Source organism: Helicoverpa zea, chromosome 14 (genome assembly GCF_022581195.2).
Source record: "Helicoverpa zea isolate HzStark_Cry1AcR chromosome 14, ilHelZeax1.1, whole genome shotgun sequence".
Taxonomy (NCBI): Eukaryota; Metazoa; Arthropoda; class Insecta; order Lepidoptera; family Noctuidae; genus Helicoverpa; species Helicoverpa zea.
In genome coordinates this window covers 6757423-6778897 of record NC_061465.1, presented here as the reverse complement: position 1 = coordinate 6778897, position 21475 = coordinate 6757423, and the positions used below count along the sequence as shown (strand labels likewise).

Genomic DNA, 21475 nt, shown 5'->3' with positions numbered 1-21475 from the left:
TCACTCCATCGAAAATACGTATAATTGCTTTCATGTGGCGAGGGAGAATGACGCCCGTTGAGAAATAAATAAATCCAATACCGAAAATAATCTTATGTAAATATTTCATTCGCAGTACTCCCTCTTTACTTAGCACTAACAAAACATAGTTTCAATTGGAGTGACGAATACGATTATAAATATTCGTTTAACCGCAGTTGCGGCTGAAAATAGCCAACGCGCGTCCAAAATCGCGCTAACAAAACACACCACGCTGAGAGTAATTCTGAAGATACTATTTTATTTACCTTCCTTCAGTGCTTTCTAAAATAAAGTCGATGATTGGTCGACTTTTTGCCAGGCGAATCTATTAATAATCGCTCGGACGCAAATATCGCGTGCTTGGCTTGACCATTGACGCAATCGGGTGAAAAATGTGCGGGTGTTATTTAATGAAACGGTGGAAAGTCGGTGGGCGGCCGGCAGCGGGCATCATGGTGTGCCATGAACTTGTGCCGCTCCGTCACTCGCGCCCGCCTCGCTGGCATTGGCCCGCCGCTAATACCGCCAATTATTCTACAAGCCATAAAGTACATGTAAACATAGCCATAAGTCAGTTGACGTACATCCAACAATGTTTAATACAATAAAAATCTCGATTAGCTCCAGCACTCAGACAACTCTGCGCCAAAATATTACATGTAGCTCATTGTTTGCACCATGCCTGTAAGTGACGACTTACGTGTGACGCTTCTGTACAACGAAATGTATATTCAAACCGAAAGCAAATATTTCGTTTTACCTAATTCAACAAACATCTCCAGTCTTCTCTCTTGTCTATGTAAATTAATTATAAGTTTATTAAGTGGATAAACAAGTCGTTAATTTACTTTAGATTCCCTCTAACACAGATTCATCTTTTTAAAGATCTCCAAGAGAAAACGTAGTCTGAACGTTCTCCACGAATGCAACGTGCAGCTCAATAATCATTGTTGATTCAAACTGTCCGGAACGAAGTGGTTACTGCGTTTTTAAATTAACTGCATAGCATGATGCATTTAATTTACGATAGGTTTTTATTTGTATTTTTAAGTGCACATAAATTGGTTTCTTATTGTTTGAGAAAATACCTAATAGTTTTGAAACGAATCTCATTTGCATGAAAAGCCAATATTTTGACGTTGTACAATGCTGACGCACGACAGAGGAGAGCAGAACAAGCGATCGCCTCTGAAAGAAAATACATTTTTCATAATGTCCTCCATTACTTATGACGACGAGAAGACAGGCCTGTGGATAATGTATTATAGACTTAAACCGGTATTGTGCACGTTCGTCTTTTTAGGGATTTTAATAATTTTTCTAGAATCAATATTTTTACCAAATGTTACAATACCGATACGTGTGGGAGTAGAGGTTTCGTAAACAAGCCTTGAAAGGTTTGTTTTTAACTTTATCTGTTTTATAATTTCTGAACACGAACTCTTTTGAAAACCAAATTAGGTAATTTAGGAGTGTGCCGACTTTCAAATGAATGACAAAAGCTATGATAATGTTTTTGTATTTCCGCTGAAATCACTGTACCTACCTACACATAATAATGTACAAAAGAAAAACGAAGAAGTGAAATACGTGCAAACAATAATTAACTGAAATTAAATAGCGAATAATTACAATCAAAATAGCTGGTTGTTTGTATGATACCTAACCAGTTGTTACATGCACATTGATTAGATGTTTCATAATCTCTATCCGCAATCTTAATGTGCACAATACAATGCACACTAGGTTAATACGAAACATTAGAAACATGCAAGCGGGACCGTCTAAAGCAATTAATTTTGCAACGGAAAGGAAATCGTCAACGTACATGAACATGTAGGGAAAAAGTAAATTATACGCACCTCAAATATACTCTGTTTGAGGCGTTAATACCGACACGCAATGCTTTATACTATTATAAAAAGTGAGACATTACTGCTTACTGCTTGTCGCGTGAGAAACGCTACCGATTGCGCCTGTCATATCCGGAATGTGGTATTAAATGTCTTTTATTACTTTATCGTAATACAGACCGCTTTTTATAACGTGTTTAGGTGGGCTGACTGACGTACACTGTGCACGGCATTCAAGTTATTAAAATATTTATTTGATTGAAGTACCGCCTAGTTATGATATTGACCGCATAATATGCATGCATGATTTATATCATGAATGGACTGAGCGTCAATAGAATCGACACAAGAGAAGGCTTACTCATATGTAATTAGTAAAAAAAACTAAAGACATGCCCTCTAACCCCCGATGATGTTTTCCGAAATTCGCATCAGGCAACATAAGAAAAAGTGCGTAAGCAGCATTTCAAAATGGAAAACAGCAATCTTTGGGCCGTAACAATACGCTGACAAAAACAATTGAACCTAGACAATAACATTGTTGTTGAAAAACCTTTTAATAATAATATAACTGATTGACTAACAATCGACGGTCGATGGCAAGTTGGGAACAAATTGAAACATCTCAACGTGTTCTTAAGAACAACTCACGTGCAACAAACATCTGTCCAGTCCATAATGTCCTATGCCTCAATATAAACATGTTTTTCATGGAAAAGTTGATGAATTTACTATTATAATGCTCTCTACTTTTGATACATTAGTTTCCTCAACACTGATACGATAAAAATGTTGTGTCAAGTTTTCAACCCCTAAATTCGATTTAGATTAAACAAAAAAATCGACAGGGTTTCCTTTTCTTCGCTCCTCCCGTAATTTGTTTTACGTCTGCAGATCTATTTAGTTACAAAAAACTTTCTGTAGATACAAACAGAATTTACGAGTCTTCTTACACTTGCCTTGCGATACTAATCCACAGTCGCCCAATCCAACAAGTTTACAATTGAGTTTTAAGAAACTTGTTTGGCTTCCTAGTTTCCTACTTAATTCAGGAATGGTTTTCTCGAATTATCAAAACTCGTAAACTTCCGAAGACAAGACGAAATTTTCCACGACACGAACTTCCTATTAAGAATCTGAATAATTCATAAAATAGCCTCGCTCGTTACCCAAATATAAAATACTCTTGTTTTTCGAATTAAAAGTTTAAAACAGAAGAGTAAGGTCATTAAAATATGTAAGAGCGTAATCATTTTCTATGTCAAAAGTAAGACATAAAAAGCGACGATTAAAGCTAGAGATTACATCCCCCGAGCGACCTCAATCTTCCCATGGAAAAGGAAATAATCCGTTCGTTAGCGCTATAGCGCGGGGAAGGATGGGCAGCATTTTTTTAATTTGTTGAAATGGGCACGTTCGCTCCCTCTGGCGAAGTTACAAGCACTGCTCATGACGAGGACGCAGACAAGGTGCTCTGTGGGCGAGGGGCATAAAACGCCCGTAATAGGGCCACAGCCGACTGACTACAACGGTCTAGAGGGCGTTTTCAACCGCACTCGTCCTCTGTAAGCACTCGACGAACTGGACTGATGAATTTACGACCTACTAAAAAAGTTCGGCGACCAATTTAAAAACTTTGAATGGTTAACGAGACTAAAGATAAAGTGACTTGATTTTAAAGTGATAAATTATATCGAAACTTTTTATCAATACTAATGAAATATAAACTAATAAGACTACTTAAGCACTGCTAGACATATTGGCCTAATGAATGCCCTTCATAGTTTCCTAGTTTTTCTATTAACAATTGGTATCCGCGTCACGTAACATCCTTTTCCACTAGCAACATTAACGGAAGAAGACGGAATCCTTGAAAGTCTTAGAAATGTTCCCTGAATAAAATAAAATAAAGTTGCTATTTTCTAGTGAAACATCGGAAACTATTATTTATTTATAGTGTGGAACGAAATGAACAGAGTTATTCCAAATTGTGAGGGTACTTTGCGTCATAATAAAAGAAAAATATTCTATCGCTTGAGTCATAAGCTTTTTATTTACTTAGGACTTAGATTGCTAAGTGCTGACCTTATTTGGTACCAGACAGATAGATAGGCAGACGATACCATATTATACAATATTTTGACAGATTTATTTCTTATTGAGAGAAACTGTGTACCCCAAATATAGCAAGTCATGAAGATGTTGTCTTAAAGCCTTATGTACTTATTAGTTTGACCTACAACCGAGCAATAAACCCAAATTATATAGAACATCAACCTTGAATCTACTATGATATTTTGTAACTTAAGATTACTAATAGCTCGGAAGATTGTAAAAGCAAAATTTAAACAACAAAGGATTTCAGTGGACTTTTCAAGAATTTTAATAACTTCTCATTTGCTCCTTGTTTATACAGAGTCATTAACATTTGTTGCGTCAAACCTTCAGCGGGAAACGTATCGACGTTGAGCTAACGTCAGCAGCCACTATTTCTGGATCACGCCGGCCGTCATCACCATCAAGGTGCTCAGTGAATTAACTAAAAAGGACATGCATAATGTGAAAGACGTTGCCCTTTTTAAGTACGCTATTAGGGGTGACTTTGATTCGTCATCTAGACAACATCTGAGGTTATAAAATAACATTTATTTGATAGCTAGGGCTTCGCTGTCCCGTGCACGTCAACTATGAAAACAATTTCAATTAAATTAAAAATGGATTTTCTTCGTAATCTAATCTCACATGCTTGCGTCAAAGCTGTTTATCTTCTTTTGTTTAGTTTAAATACAAACAAAGTCACTTACTATGTACCTGCCTGAGTACGTAACAGGTGACCTAGTCTCATATTATATTTTCATGACAAAGATGTTATCATCAATTTAACAGACGTATCTGTATCTTAAGTACAAATACTCGATAACTTCTACTGACTATTGTTTATTATTATTTACTGATGGCATCGAATATTTAATGTTTAAGAGTTTTCAAAGAAAAGACCTACATGAATAATGTATTTAAAAACTTCAATATAAAGCAAAAAGCTTTTGTGAATGCGATGTAATGAATATCAATATAGTGTCACACTCTACAGTGAATTAAGTTCAAAAGGAATCGTTTCAAACTTTCTTATCAGTATAATTCATACGCTTGAATTACTCAACATAATAGAAAACCAATGCTCCTCGGTAATCGAATCTGAATTAATAGCTTTTGGCGTTGGCCCATTTCGGGAAAATTTAAATCACAATTTCATTTTGTACAAGAAATCTTACAAGTAGATCGTGCCACTTGGAAAGTTCTCATTTAATAAGGACCAACGAAATGGTTTTCATGTCAATCGTACTTCAGAAGTGGGATGGCTGCAATATTGTTTCAATAAATCTGTAAATAAAGATAAACGCGAGATATTCAAGTTATTTCCACAAGAATACGTGTCGGCCAGTCATAATAATTTATTGGTCGGTGTTCGCGGTCGGTCCACGGGATGCATGATTGAACATGCCGATGACGCAAGTGGACGGTGGCTTATCGATTTCATTATTTTTTATCTTCCACGTTCACAATAGTTTCCAGGCTAGTGTAATGCTTCATTAATACCAACTAATTGCGAGTAATCCCTACGGATTTAAAAACGTCTGACGTAAATTCGTAAACCTATTAGATGTGGTCGCGGTTTTTATTTTTGCGTTTCTCTTTCAGTTGGCGAAAATAAAAATGGAGCTATGTTTTACGGGATTTCGACATCCTTTCCGTATTAATACCGTTTTCAGGAACTGATGTCATCGGAAAAGTTTTGAATCTGTTAACGTAATGCGCTCAGTACTTCAGCAACTTTCGATTCCTATTTAAGGTGAACATTTTTCCTTAAAGGCGCTAAATTAGGAATTGTTGGGTAACTTTTATTTTTGGGTCAAACTTTTAGGCTATTTAGAGATCAAAATATTTTTAACTTTTTAACACGTTTCCTCATCACGTTTTTGATCTTAAAATGGAGTTAACATACCTTGACTTTATCTACCTTTTATAAGTAGGCTAAAAATAATCATACAAAATCACACTGAGTAACTGCGAATATAAAATTGCTATGTCTCTTTAAATATATCTAACTTCTTTCATTATTTAACGTTTTGTTATGGTAATCTGTTACTTATATTTAGAACAGATAACCTTTCGTGTAATAGAATTGAGCTAAGTTTAACTACATAATTATCATTTCACTCAACAGATTACAATGACAGGCACTATTTTCCTGTGTTTAATCAAAAAGAAAATGATAATTTTCAATGTGTCGTATCAAAGCAATTAAGATAGACTCGCAGAGTATAAATAACCTTCTTAATTAGAAGAAAAATTGGCAGAGTGAGTGGAAACGTGTCAGTCAGTCCGAGCCCCACTCAATCTCTCGGTAACACGTTGAAACTTGCTCATACAGAAACGGTTTTCTTTTCAAAGTCGACGCGAGGAAAGTGTCATTGTTCCTTCCATGTATACCTTTTTGAGCAAATGAGTTTTCGCCTACATCGCCCTTTAAAAGTAAAGCAAAATTGTTAGTTCACGAAGGTATTCCAAATGAGTACCTATTCCTACGTGTAGAGACTTTAATGGGGCGAAATCTCGAAGAAACGTTTAGTAAGAGTCATAACGAGCGACTCCGACGTTAAGCATATACGTCATCCATTTGTGGAGCGTCAAGGGTAATTTAGTTTACCTACAGTTTCGGTACGATAGTCGGACAATGCTATGACGTGTCAGCAACCTTGAACGATCTTCAATGAAGAAAGCAATGTCGAGGCTCAGCGTACAACAATCACGGTGCACTATGCGAGATATTTTTCCTATCCGCTCTATGTAGCACAATCTTCGAATAGAAACGCAGTGTTATAAATTTTATGTAGACCGTCTGGAAAATTTCTCGGATTAAGCCGTTGTGTATATCAACGTCGATAAACGTCGAAGTAATACTTTGATAAGTTTCAAATTGAAATATAATGAGTTCTCGCTTACCTTCGCTCATAAAATATGGTATCCTAAATCTGCCGGAGAGCACTCTGTCCCTTAATGACTGAAGAGTGGAGCCGTCGAAAGGCAGTGCCCCACATACGAGCACGTATAACACCACGCCGAGACTCTGAGGAAAGTATATCATCATTAGTCTTCAAAGTTGCGTCGTAGCCTATCTACAGGGGGGGAAAAACATACTTTACTAATATATTCTCAAGAACTTGAAGTTTATCACGTAACTCGAAAGCGAGTATGAAGCTTCTTACAATATTTTTCTCATATCAAGTTTTACAGCATATTTTCACAAAAATAAATCATTAGCTGTGTGTGGCTGTATTAGTCACGCTAGGACCTAAAGTGTAGCATGATACTGTTTTATTTTTACATAATATACTGTATAAAAAGTTGTTATAAAAATAATGGATGACATTTTATGTTAATGTCTCATAAATAATAGAGCAGTCACCCACAGCTATGACGTTATTAATTTATAATGAAAGTAATGTCGTCTGTATGTCGACAATGATGAAAGTAGGTGCTCAATTACGTCTGTGATGAATAACACAGCTGTGAAAAGTAACTCTGATTTTAAAATAATATTTAGAAACATCAAACGATTATTTAGAAGCGCAGTCAATTAGTGACTTGCATAATCTTTGGGAAAGACCCATAAAGCGTCACAGCTGTTTTTACAGTTGATCTAACGTATTTTTAAAGGTCAATAGCTAGCGATTATCCCCGATTGAGAACAGTAAAAAATGGAATGAAAATAATTGTGACTTACCCATATATCAATTTCTGGGCCGGTGTACCTCTTGCCCTCGAAGACTTCGGGGGCAGCATAGGGAGGGGATCCACACCACGTCGCGAGCAATTCTCCCGTCGCATAGTAGTTGCTGAACCCGAAATCCGCAATCTTGATGTTCATGTTCGCGTCCAAAAGTAAATTTTCCGCCTACAAGAAAAAAACTTTTAAAAAGTTTGACCTACTTTAAAAACGTTTTTACAATTCACCTCAATCGTTGATGAGGAAATAAAAAATCTTAATAATAGTGTCGCCGTTTTCCCCTGAGCTATAAATAATAATTATGCTAGTCGCAAACCATTTCAAGGTGCTAAGTTACCTCTGATCAACAATATATTCCACTCATAGACGAACTAGAATAGGTACCTTATTTAAATTTTGAATTATTTACTGTAACATCAGCCTAATCAAATCAATAGAAATATCTCAATGACTTTGACTTTGTCTCTCTCTTTATAATATCAATTTTCAGTGCTATTAAGGGTCAATTCCCACTGAAAGAGCAGCGGCCGGCAGCGGCCGTAATTGCAAGGGCGCCGCACCGCGCCGCGCTCTTACATTTTCCGTGCTCTTCCGGCCGCTGCCGGCCGCTGCTCTTTCAGTGGGAATTGACCCTAAGTGTATGCAGAAGTGGTTCTAGTAAAATGCAAAACTAATCTCTGCCAACGAAACTATAAGTAAATTCATTCAGCAACAACAAAAAAAAGAATACACTCATTCTATGTTTAAAATTGGTGTAGTGTAAATAAATTCTGTTGCCTGAGCGTAAGTGACTCCTGAAAGGACACTGAAACGCCTCGTAACTACGTTTTAACACTAAAAGCGCGGGCTCGGTATACTGCTCCACGTCGACTAACTAAAGTGAAGTTTGATAGATTTATGCAAAATGCTTAGCGAAACTGTTATTTTAGTCTAGTTCCTAACTATGTTTAGTTGTACTAACCACTAGGTAAATTTCCGTCGGGCGGGTCGGGAATGTCGGAATGTATTTTTCACGTTAGGCTGGGGCTTACAGTCCCTCGTGTAATTAAATATTATGCCGGTCTCCGCAGCTTACAATGATATTTATTTTTTAATTAACCTGTGCCACGTCCCCGGTAGGTATACTTATACGCTGGGTATCTAAATGGGTTAGTGTTCCAAGGCTTCACGCTTTACTTGGCCGCCAATAAATTACCACAAGTTATTTATAGGTGTTAATGAAAGTTATACCTATACGTTCAATTAAGCATAAATAAACATTAAAATATTTATTTTCCTTTAGTAGTGAGTAATAAATTTTTCCTATAATAATGAGACTTTGATGTTTTATAACAATAGAATTTCCTCGAAAGCTCGTTGTGGTAGTTTGAGCAAATACACGGGTTTTGTGATTGTTAGCCGTGTTTAAACAGCTGGAGGAAAGTCTAGTGTCCTATATGTGCCTGTATTATGAGCAATATGCTGTCTCCTCACCTTGAGATCTCTGTGAACGATTCGCCTCTCGTGGCAGTACTCCACAGCAGAGAGGATCTGCCAGAACTTGCGCCGCGCAGCCTGCTCAGCCATGCGGCCGTACCTCGCGATGTAGTCTGCAAGCAACATGTTGATGTTAACCACAGAAATCTAAACGTTCTGTCTCTGTGATGTTAATCAACATTTCATAAAATAAAACTCTTTATGTATACAGTATAAGCCTTGAAGATGCGGCTTTAGCAAAACGCACGTGCGGCTTAGAGCACGTTCCGAGGGATTTGCTTGAACGTCTTTTCCAAGTAAGCAATGATGAAGGCAAGTTGATGAAGTAGCTATAATTTCGATGGTTATAACATTCTCCACGTAGTAAATCCAAGGATAGGAACTATATGACGAATGTAAAGCCAACGTGTGGGTGGCATACAATTAGATACCACCCAACATACTATTTACTTAAGCATTCTGATGATGCAATTCTTCTTTACATTATGTATTAGCTATACACATACCTAACCTATATAGTAGGTAAATACTACAAATAATACGTCATCGTGACAAATTGTCAGTGCAGAGAATTATCGTTTAGCAGACTGTTATTAAGTACGGGGAGTTTCCGGTAAAATGATGATGTATCTCAATACAAAGGTATCTAGGTACTATATCTCTATTCTATATCATTATATGTACTGATAGTACTTACATAGAAACATTTATTATAACAAAGAATAGAGATAAGTTTGTGCGTATTCTCCGAAGTTGCTCTCTGTACCTACGTCATAAATTGATCGTAGGACTGATTATAAATATGTCGTGGACGAATGTATCTTCTACTTTATAAATAAAGAAACTCAGTTATTTGATTGCTTATCTGGCATGCTTATGCACTGACTACTAAAGCAAGGTTAGACAGGAAATCAGTTCCAAAAGTAGGTACCTACTCACGCACTCATTTGGTTTAGTTCCCACATAGATAAAGAGATGACCTATGTACACATTATTATTTTTATTGCCATTGCACAAAAATACTGGTTAGTATCACCCAGGAAATAATTGTTTTATATTCATCTCCACATTTGACATTTGAGAATTTAAACTCCGATTATGATCTCTTCGTAATAATTCAGTATGTATTAGGTATAGGGCATGCAATTTCGGTAAAATAAAAATTACCGGTAAAAATTCGGTAAATAAAATATTTTTACCGGTAAACCGGTAAAACGGTAATTTTTATATTTAAAAAAAATGTGATATTATATCAATAAGATTGAGTAGTCTGAAAGCAAAAAACAATTAAAAATACAAGGTATAAGGTGGTAAACATTTTTTGTGACGTGGGCCGTAACAAAAAAACATGTCAGTACCATCCGTACGCGATGTCGTCGACAAAATGCAAGAGAAACAGCTGCGATGGTTCGGCCATGTAAAAAAAAGATACGGAAAGCGTCACAAGACGGGAACATTTTTTTCATTGAAGTGTAAGCCCTTTTTTATGGTAAATCGTAGGCATTTTATGGACCAGGGTCGCGGTAACTCTTTCGAACAATTCCGGAGCCCCGGCAGGCCTTGGCCCTGCGCGTGGAAGAACTCGGGCCGCCGACACGGGTCTGTTGTCTATGCAGACGGAGGAACGATGAGCCACCCGAACTCACCGTCCACACTCCACAGACCGACGCTTACGGTGGCCGGGAGTCGTCTCTCGAAACTCGGCACCCGTGGTGTCTTCCTGGTCCACTACAGCGGCTGGGATGAGAGGTGCGAACTCGCAGGCGCTCCACCGTCTCCTTCTCGAGCATGACTGCTTCGCATAAGGAGGCGACGCCTTCCGATTCCCTCTCGCTCCGGACCATGGCTTGAACCAGGGCCGGACGCGAGAGGTCGCCGCTGCCTATTGGCTCGACGACGATACGGCGGTACCCTTACCAGGCAGTGCACACCTAGACTGTGTGCTCCACCGTGTCCTTAGAGCTGTCCGCATGGTAGTGAAGTAAAAGCCCTTGCTCAATAAGGTCATAGAATAGGTAAAATAAGCATAAGCTACATTTTTACCTAATAGGAGCTGACAGCTATGAGGAAATTCAGAATAACCGAATGAATAAAATTTGTTTAGATATTATAAATTAAGATGAGAATGAAGATTTGTATCTAACCTAGAGATAGTTAAGGAGCCACATAAGTTTACTTTCCTAAAAAACAGCAACTTTAACACTCTTACAATATGTAATGTATGCAATATTACATTATGTTCAGGCTACATAATGAAGATTTGACGTTAAATGAACAATTGCTATATATTATTACAAAAACCTAAAAACCGGTAAATTACCGGTTAAATATTATTTTTACCGGTAAATTAAAAATCGCGAAAATGGGCGGTTTTACCGGTAAAACCGAAACCGGTAAACCGGTATTGCATGCCCTAATTAGGTATGATTGTATCATCAGTATGAAAATGTTAACAATGTGAACAAACCATTACGTAACAACAAGCAACTCTGTTGCAAGAACAAAGAGCTTATTTATTATTAACTTTCCGTACAGATAAGTAACTTTAGCACCCAGCTAATTAAAAATAATAAGTAATAATAGGCCTACGTACAAAATATTTACGTAGGTAAAGAATATAAAGATTGTAATGTTTCGAGTTTCGACACAACGCGCACGTTTTCCATCCAAACACTAGGGAACCCGTCCTGCTTATTATTAAAGTGGGTCAGAGTTTATCATCCACTCAAACTGTAGATCCACTAATAAAAACATCTGTAGGCATTGAAGGCCACAGTTCGATTCCCAGGTTGATAAGTCAGTATGAAAATTTCCCAGCCCGAAATGGGAATTATTGACCCAAAAATAAAGCTCGACCTTAGGGAGGTAATAGGTTGTGTGTGTGATTGGTCCCCATGGACCTATTTTAGGCTTACCGTTCATAATGATTACATTAAGTAGGACATGAGGTCTAACCCCTTGGGAATCATACGTTTCATGTTATGTTACGGCAAGTGTCGAACCTTCGGTATTTAATAACAAAGCTGCATGTACGAAACAGGAATTGTAATTCACCCGCTTTGAAATGAAAACACCTGACGCAGGTGTTGCATAAAGCCAAACAAAGTGCACATTGTGGGACTGTTTTCTCATCGACTTGCAATCGAGTTTTAATTTCTTGTTATGTACACAGGTAGGTACGTAGGTACTATGCTCACATGTTTGAGAAGATGGGACCAAAGTGCATGGGACAAAATGGCAGGGCGTATCGACTATCGGTGGAGCCATGAAATTAATCTCGTTTGCGAGACATATAGCCTCAAAGCCACGTGGGCGTCACCTTCATAAAATACGAGGGAATTATGACCATAATGCCTCTTGGGCCATCATTTATCATACATATCTTTACAAAGCATTTCAATGTTATCTAACTACTAATCTATTAAGTGAAGCCCTTGACGATTTAGGTAGACTTTTACAAGGCAATGCCGAGTTTAATCCTTGGTAAGTGATATTAAAGGAAATTAAACAAGGTTTTCGCTTTAGCTAATTTTAATTAAAAGGAACCTTATATAGTTCGGCCATTCAGAGAATGCGTTCCTGACACGTCGCGATTGAACTGACGACGTAACTTTGCAATGGCGTTGCAGTTACGATAAAAATATTTTTGCTGGTTGTTTACCGTTTTAACAATTGAGGAGCATTAAAACAACATTATTATATCAATAATCAATGAATGTTATTACGTCGTCAGTTCAATCGCGACGTGTCAGGAACGCATTCTCTGAATGGCCGAACATAATAAGTGTGCCAATTAGTAAGACATTTCCCTCTCATTAAAAATGATGAATGTTAACAATTACCAAAGACTGTTAGAGCGAAACCTCCTTAGTATGTAGCTTTAAAATTGTTACAAAAATGCTTCAATTGCTCTCCAAAATCAGGTAAACTGCTTAAATATGTATGAAGCTGCCTGGAAATCAGAAACACTCGTTGGACATAAAACTCTTTTGGCATGAATCATAATCTCTGATGAGTTCATATTTAATGAAATTCATGCAAAAGAACCGGGATTCGAGCCTTGGAGATCGCAGTTGGATTTTGGGGGAACGTAGTCAGCTGTGCGCGAAATTGCTTCCCTCTTCCACCCACTACCCCTACCGGCGTCAGCGACACCCTGCCGGTGACGTCACGCCAGGCCTGCTTACGTCAGAGACAAAGCGGCCACGAACTTACCAAACGAATACCCTTAATCGATTTCGAGGTTATTTACTACGTTATATTTTCGGTCGCGTTTACATGAGAAATATTGTTTACTTATTCATTGAATAAATATGAATATGTTGACTCACAAATTCATAGGTGTTTAGTGAATCAATCCGTGAGAATTAGAAATGTTTGCTTGACTTTTTCGTAACCAAAGGGGCTCGTATTAAAATATTTATAACATTTCGGTAGCAACAAGATATACAGAAAAACTTCAAGGGTCCACACTGAGAGTTATGTTAAATTCATGTAAAATAAAAACATGTGAACATGGCGGGCTACGCGATTACTAAATAAGTAAAGATTGATGATCTCATTAAACGTAGGTATACTGGAAACTTGCCAGTGGTAAATACTTAACACAGACTGTCTGAAAAATTATGATATAACTAACGAGATCGTATGACAAATAAACAATGGCGATGAATACACGAGTTGGTATGTGAAAATTTATTTATGTATGTTTACTGCAAAATTATCCAATGTGTATTGTGTTAAATTATTGTGTATTAGGAGTCGTCCAAATTGGGAGCGATCGTACGATGGCGCGATGCGTTTTTCATCTAATAAAGACGTCGTCCTAATTGACAGCGATCGTACGATGACACGATGCGTTCTCGTCGTGCGATGAGTTCAAACATACAGATTTCATCAGAGTGTCCTATTTGAACCTCGCAAGTGAGATCGTGAGATCGTGAGATGAAAAACGCATCGCGCCATCGTACGATCACTCCCAATTAGGACGCCGCCTTAAAGATGGATCTTTTAATTTCTGTAATTTCTTCTTCAGATGGGGAAAAAGACGTTCAAAGGGGCCTATACTTAAATTTTCTAAGACGATACTTTATAAAGTTTAAACGCTTACCAAATATTTCGCCTTTGCTTGCATACTCAGAAACTATGTAGATCATGTTCTTCGTCTCCATGACCTGAAACAATTGAAACATAATTTAAGTTATTTATTCACCACTTTATTGGCCAAATCGTATTCTATTAGTTTTTTAGCTGTCGAAAAGTTTTCAACGTTCGATTTAAAACTGCCGACTTATGTAACTGAACTGATAACTAGAATAAGTGGCAACCGTTTATTTCAAAGAGAAATGGGTAACGCAATTAGAGTAGCCATTAACCATTACCTCCCTAGATAAATGCTAATAAAATGTTCTGAATTAATGTAAGTACGTTCTAATAACGATTCCTTTCTAATAGCTCTAGATCCTGCAATTTATGTTGTCCAAACCAAACTTGGGCATACATTTATTCCACTTATTCATAAGTCCGTAAGCTAGCTAACTGCGCAGAAGTAACTTTACTGCAACCTTCGTACATTCTTTATGTGCTACCAGTAATTACAGATCAACTGGCTTACATTTACCCATGAAGTCATAATAATACCTAGGGTCGTCTTGTTGTACTTACCCCTGTTTAATTAAATTTTCCGACGAGTAGCTTTTACTAAGCAGTACGTAATACCACAAAACTACATTATAAGTATTTAAACCTGCGCCGTGTACCCTTTTTAAGAAATGACCGGCCTTTTGTTTTCTTTAAGAAATGACCACGGTGTAAAAACGTGTATAGTAATCAAATATAATTATTAAGTACAATTATCCTCCCGTTATTAACGGGGAAAAACATTTGCTGAAAAAGCAACTAAAGTGCGTGAATCCCTTGCGTTTCATTAAAATTATTGTAATTGGTTTATTTTATACAAGATAAATTATAACAACATTACAAGGTAAATGTGTATAACAAAAGTTAAAAAATATGCGGTAATTTTAGAAGCGTAACGATACCGATTGAATTCCGATTTTTTTATCAATGGCCTGTTACTTTTATGTAAGTGAATATAGAATGTCGAAAATGAACTCATTATATTAAATGACGTCATAACTCTTCCCTCGCGTTGCGCAGTCGGGCAAAAAATACATTCGTATCTTGAATTGTTTCCTAATGAAATTCATATTCGCACATAATTTACTATTTAAAATTGCCAAAAGCAAAATTATGTTATAATAAAACCTGTTCTCATTTATGGTTACGAGACCATAAATTTAAAGAGCCATTATTATTTCAATTTGATAATAAACACGGCTGTTTATTATTATTACATTTAAATAGATATATTAATGGTTTTTTAAACGTTTAATTCAAATTAGCAACATAAGTAAAACAAATATAAAAGTCAGTCATTAAAAAGTCTGAAACCATAGACAGTTTTCAGTTGAATAAAGACGTCTGACAATATTACATCTGTGTGAAAATAAAAGTCAACAGTTTGTGAACATCTTATTTGAAGTGAAGTCAATTGCTTTTGCTCTTAAAGCCACTTTAATCATTTCGATGGAGAACTTCGTAAACCGGCAATCAATGAAGGCCTTTTACGTATAAACCCAGCCAAACTTTTCCATTTTCAAAAAGTTTAATTTGTCATTGCTAATCCTTCTTTAAATGTGTTTTTGGTTAATTGCTTTACATAGGTATATGAAGATGTTACAGTATTATTAGATATTCATTAATACCTACTTGTAGAATTACTTATATATTTTAATTATTGTTCAAATTTCTGAAAACCATGACCGCGAGATGACCGATAGTTTTCCAACCGTATAAAATATTTTGTAGACATTTTGAAACGAAGTTTGTTAGGACTGCCTTGACTGAAAATAAAAGACTAAACAAGAAATAAAGCGTGGCACAAACCGGTCTTGGACGATTTCCTATAGTATAGGTAAACTACTCACATTTAATTACAAGTAGAAAGTATGATAAATCACGAGACCTTGATACATTTTCATATAACACTGATGTCCTAGAATTTGGTTTGTCATTATCACCTGCCTATATATTTTTTATCAGTAGATATGTACAAAATATTCATAACGTCATCAACATATCAGTATTCTACGTAGTTTATCTATCAGTAAATGGAATCTATTAAGGAATCACCACTTAGGCCCGGAGCACTTTAATCCACTATTAAAATAGAAGTTTTCGAGATTAGTCAGATTAACCGCGCCCGTGACCTCGGCCTTAAATTCATATTTATCACAAAAATACAAACATGACTCAGTATTTCTGGTTTGTCTTCTAAGAACGGCTTCCAGCTGTTCAGAAGTCATCAATACATATGGAAATGAATGAAAAGCGTGCTCAGTGTTGTCTGTAAATAAACATTGTGGGTACATAACGTGATTGTTTTGTAACTGAAAACAACGGATACGGGTGTTTGGATGTATAATGATAACATCTCAATAAGCGGAAACGTTCTCTTCCCGTGGGTTAAGGACAAAGCATGCACACTAAATGCCATTCAAAATGACAATGTTTGTACACAAGGAACTTGGTACCCCATTCAAGCTTTAATAATAGTATCAAACCCATTCATACTTTGGCACGTGTTACGAAACGTGATTACGTAACATTGCATTGTTCCAATTACAAGAATTGGTATTGTGCTGCACTGTAACCTATTTCCCTGGTTAGTTTCATCTGTAGGACTGTTACTATGTTGAGATCAGCATGCAAGCGGGATTACTTCGCGCATACTATAGCAACAACTGATTTAAGTGCCGGTTTCTTAAGTAAATTCCTGGCTTTGAATACATGGCTTGGGAACGTGTTTATTGAACGCAATATTTTCAAATGATTAAATCCTCCAAGTCTTCTCATTCATTCACAATGGTTCTCAACTTTATTAAACACATTCTTTGTTGTCTGCCATTACTTATGTATGAATCAAGTGGTGCTTTCTATTCATAATCGCATGGCACTAGAAAGTATAATGGTGCATGCTTGCTATTATAAAGTCCTGAGATCATCTACCTCATCCCACATGAGTTCCTATGACGCATATCTAAACATTCTTTGTTTCTCAATACACATTTATCTTACAATTTTAAGTGGGTTTATCGTTTCTGATTCATCAGGAGGCAGACGGTTTTTTATGATAACCAGTTTCTCAAGTATGAATGACTATATGCCAAGTTCCGTTGACGTCAATTAATTAAGTTCATCATTAAAACTGGACGCAATACTCTCTTATTCCAGAATGTGTGAATTGTGTTCGTCATCTTATTTCCTTTCTTTTTAATTAGGACGGTTCTGCATCCTAGGGGCGAACTTTCTGTCGAAAATCCCGTCCAAAATTATTGATAGTTGGATGTGTTATACATAGACTTGTTCATAGTATCTGAATGTATATAGCTTTGCCTACTAGCAACATTGATTATTGATTTGTCACCTGTCGTTCGCTCCAAGTGTTCGTTAGCTGTAACGTGAGGGTGATGCAGGCATCTAATCAATTAGTTAGGCGCGCTGCGATCGGCACGAGGCTGCCTCCTCGCCTTCAATGCCATTAGTCCTTTCCGCTCATGTATTACTAGCAAGGACTAACTTAAATGCGTTTACTTCGCTTTTAGTTTTAGCCTTTGCCTTTGTGATATCGGAGTGCAGGCTTCACAATATTATATTTTTCTCTTATTTGCTTAGCTACGCCATTAAGCCTCATTAGCCGAAAATGGAAGGTGATTTTATACAAAAAAATAAAAGGCTTTTAGTTCACTAACCGTAAACATAGCCAGAATTTATCGCGTCCTACGTAAAATAAGTAGGTAAACCCATAAATAATAAAACTGCCGACAAAATTACATGTTCACTAATGCCATGTTCTAGTTATTTGGTTAGTGACAATTCATAAATAATGTATTCCCATTACCTAAAGCGGCCTTAATCCCATTTAAGGGTAACCATAATACATTGGATCTACGCGTTAACCTATTTTTATCCTCTTCTTTATGAAAGGTATACAGTGAACTACCAAATTTCGACGTGAAATATGAGAGCCAAACATGCAAGTGCTGACGTAAATTGCCTCATACGTAAAAGCTATTCACATTGACTAAGTTTCTGACGTAAAGAACATTTGAAAGGCAAAGTGTACCATGATAGGCCGCGGCCAGTTTTTGTTTAGTTACGCATGTAGGAAACCGACATTTCTTATCATAAATGGCGCAGAACGAGTCACATACATAATGTGGCTGGGTGGTGTTACCACGTAATCCATATGAGTAAAACATGACCTTAGTGGCAATAATATGCTTGCGAAGCCGTCCCATTCCACTAGTTTCAGCTGCCAACATGTAATGTCACGCGTCAGAACAGCTAACGGCTTGTCGTACTAGTGGCTCATTTTGTCTGGCTAATGGCATCATTGTCGCATTATTCAGAGCGAGTCATGTGCACTACGTAACATGAACGGAGTCGCTCCATCAGGCCGGTAAGTCTGCTAATTCACACGCATTAGTTCCACCGCTTAACGGTGGCCGCAGGAGTTTCTCTTACAACCGCTACTGACCTATGTCGATCCCCATAACCGTAAAGCAAACGCAATAGTTTGCAGACCGACTATAAATCTCGTATGAGATCATCATCATCGTCATTCACTCACGGCTTGTATTTACTTACATATCACGCTACCAGTGGGTGCAATATAAGACTCGTTTCCCCACATCTTACAATATACCATACCGCAAGCGTATAATTTTAGCACCTATTGACTATTTTATTTATTCGTTTTATAACTCACCTGGTAAAGCTTAATAATATGAGGATGATCCAGTCTCTTCATGATGTCCACCTCTCTGTAGACCTTTTGAAGATTGCTGGCGTCTAATTGTGATTTATCTATTATCTTAATTGCTACCTGCAACAAAAAACAAATGTTACATTAATGGACACATAATATTGTACACATGATGGAAAAACTTTATCTAAGTACGCCTTTTGAGTGATGTATTAATGAAACGTGTAGATTTGAGTACCTACATTTTGACGAGCATTTTGATAGCTGAAAATACAAAAGATAAATCAAATCTAAAGAAAGACTAATTAGCTCGCATTTTTGATATCCTATATTTTTACGAAGTCATCGTGACCGTTCTTAACAGTGCGCTAAAGGATTTTCGCACGTAGCGTGGAAAGTCCCAGGCGCTGCTTAATAGAGTTTTTCAGCAGTCGTAACGGAACAATACCGTTAGTAGTTCGTGAGTTTCCAGACTTACAAGGGGGCGGTGACGTCAAAACGAGCGTCATTCCCCAACGATCGCAGCAATTGACGTGATTGCTCCAACGGATCCGTCCACCGCAGCTAGGTTAAATTATGAGACAGCAAAATAACCCAGGAAAGAAAGCTGTACATAACCATTGCAATTTTTGTAACGTACAATGCAATCCGCACAAGCCAAGAAAAATATAACCGCGAGAATAATGGAGAGATCCTTTAACATGGATGGATGAATACGAGCTTCACAATGGTTTCCGAATGTTTGCATTTTTCATTACATTTTCTCGGTTTTCGGGGTAAAACATTTCAAAATAATATGTGGAACTCGCATTCAAAAATATTATTCCTGTAAATGTAAAATACCTACCTTATTTCTGCGTGGAAAATATTTTGCCATCAAGAATATGAGTTCGGCAAACAAGGTATTCCAAACAATCCATATTAATACAATAGAATTACAAGGAGCAACCATGCATTGTTATCGTTTTGAATCTATATTGCTCATCACAAGACGGTCAAGTATCTTGCAAAATATTTTGATAAAGCAACCGCATCGTTCCATCGCATGTACTTCATAAATAGTGTCAATTATGTGCTGTTGTAGTGCGTGACTTGGTTGCTTACGCATTGATTTGGAAACCATAGTTCAAGAACCACCACCAATGTTTTCCAATTACCCAAGTGTATCTTGTTAAAGAATAAACAAGAATAGAAGTTCTAACGCAATTAACCAGACCACATGCGAAATGCGTGCGTTTCTAGTACACAAACACGTTTTCTTGAAGATAATATTATTAGACCAGGACACAGGGACAGTTACGATTGTAATTGCAGTAATAGAAGCTGAACTACCGGTCAGCTGCTCTGACATTGACCCCATTGAACAGATAGCGGCATTGCGCACACGACTCTCTTACGTCACTACATCGGAAACACCCCTCTTTCCAGATTCATATACATTAGAACTTACGTAACTTCACTAGGAGAGCCTTCGGCTAGCGGTGACGTAGTTATTCCATCATTCCCAATACATACTTTATGTAACTCTTTTCTATTCATGGCTGTTAGTGCCGAAGCTGTTAATAGCTAAGAAAATCATTATTGCAACGCAATAGTGTTCGCATTATGCTAATGAATGCATCTCTAAACTGCATTCCTTGTAGATTTTAATGTTAGCCCGTGAAAGTGACACAACACGACGTGACAAATGAAAGAGAAAATGTAATAGTCCAATTAAGTGGCAATCTGTTAATTGTTGTATAATACTAACATTAGTCACTGTCCACGTGACAGATTACAAGCTGGTCGTTATAATGCTCTATTGTTCGCCCATTCAAGAAAAACTTTAAAGAAAATTGTCCAATTACAATAACAAATCAATCGTTCTTTAATTGATTCAGGAAATCGAAAAGAAATCATTCATTATTAAGATATTTTAAATTGATAGAAATTTATCTACCCAAAGTTAATCAGGATAAAATGCAACAAAATGTCTTATCAATTCAAAATACGCCTAGCTTGGATGGTAACTGGCAACCGAACAAGAGTATGACCTTATTCAAGTATGTACCTATGCGTCATGTGTCACATGTTACCAAGCATTTATTTCCTTTAATAGAATTCGTTTAAAATAAAGTAGGTACCTAATTATTTCATCGTCGCCACTCGAATATATTATCTGTAGATAACATAATACCACAACCGTCACCTGGCGCACAATATAGCGATGGACATAACATAATGTTATTAAAACACCGGTGCAACGATTTCTCAAGACTCTAATACGGCCGGTAATACCAACAACGGTTGGTTGTGGGTACGGGTGGGTGGCCGGCGTGGAATCTCGATTGCACAACGCGGAAAGACTTTTCTAACGAAATGAACCGAGGAGTTGCCAGGCTGCCAGTACAAGCTGCCTATCCGGATGTGGTGTATCACGGATACACTTCAAACCTCCGTTCATCATGCGATAACCTCTATGGTTGGGAAACTTGGGGTCGTTGACCGCAGCCTCCATTGTTTCAATGT

At 37.1% G+C, this 21475-nt stretch overlaps 1 protein-coding gene across 3 annotated transcripts in view; it reads right to left on the bottom strand.

Annotated features, from left to right (window-relative positions):
• LOC124636142 (serine/threonine-protein kinase SIK2-like) overlaps positions 1-21475 on the bottom strand; it is a 36029-nt gene that overhangs the window by 6544 nt on the left and 8010 nt on the right. For all 3 annotated transcript variants that reach the window (XM_047172074.1, XM_047172075.1, XM_047172076.1), the window contains 5 exons: positions 18971-19087; positions 14249-14312; positions 9136-9251; positions 7660-7830; positions 6879-7002 (listed from right to left, as the gene is read on the bottom strand). In XM_047172074.1, coding sequence (XP_047028030.1) covers positions 6879-7002; positions 7660-7830; positions 9136-9251; positions 14249-14312; positions 18971-19087 — 592 coding nt within the window. The remainder of the gene's footprint in view (positions 1-6878; positions 7003-7659; positions 7831-9135; positions 9252-14248; positions 14313-18970; positions 19088-21475) is intronic.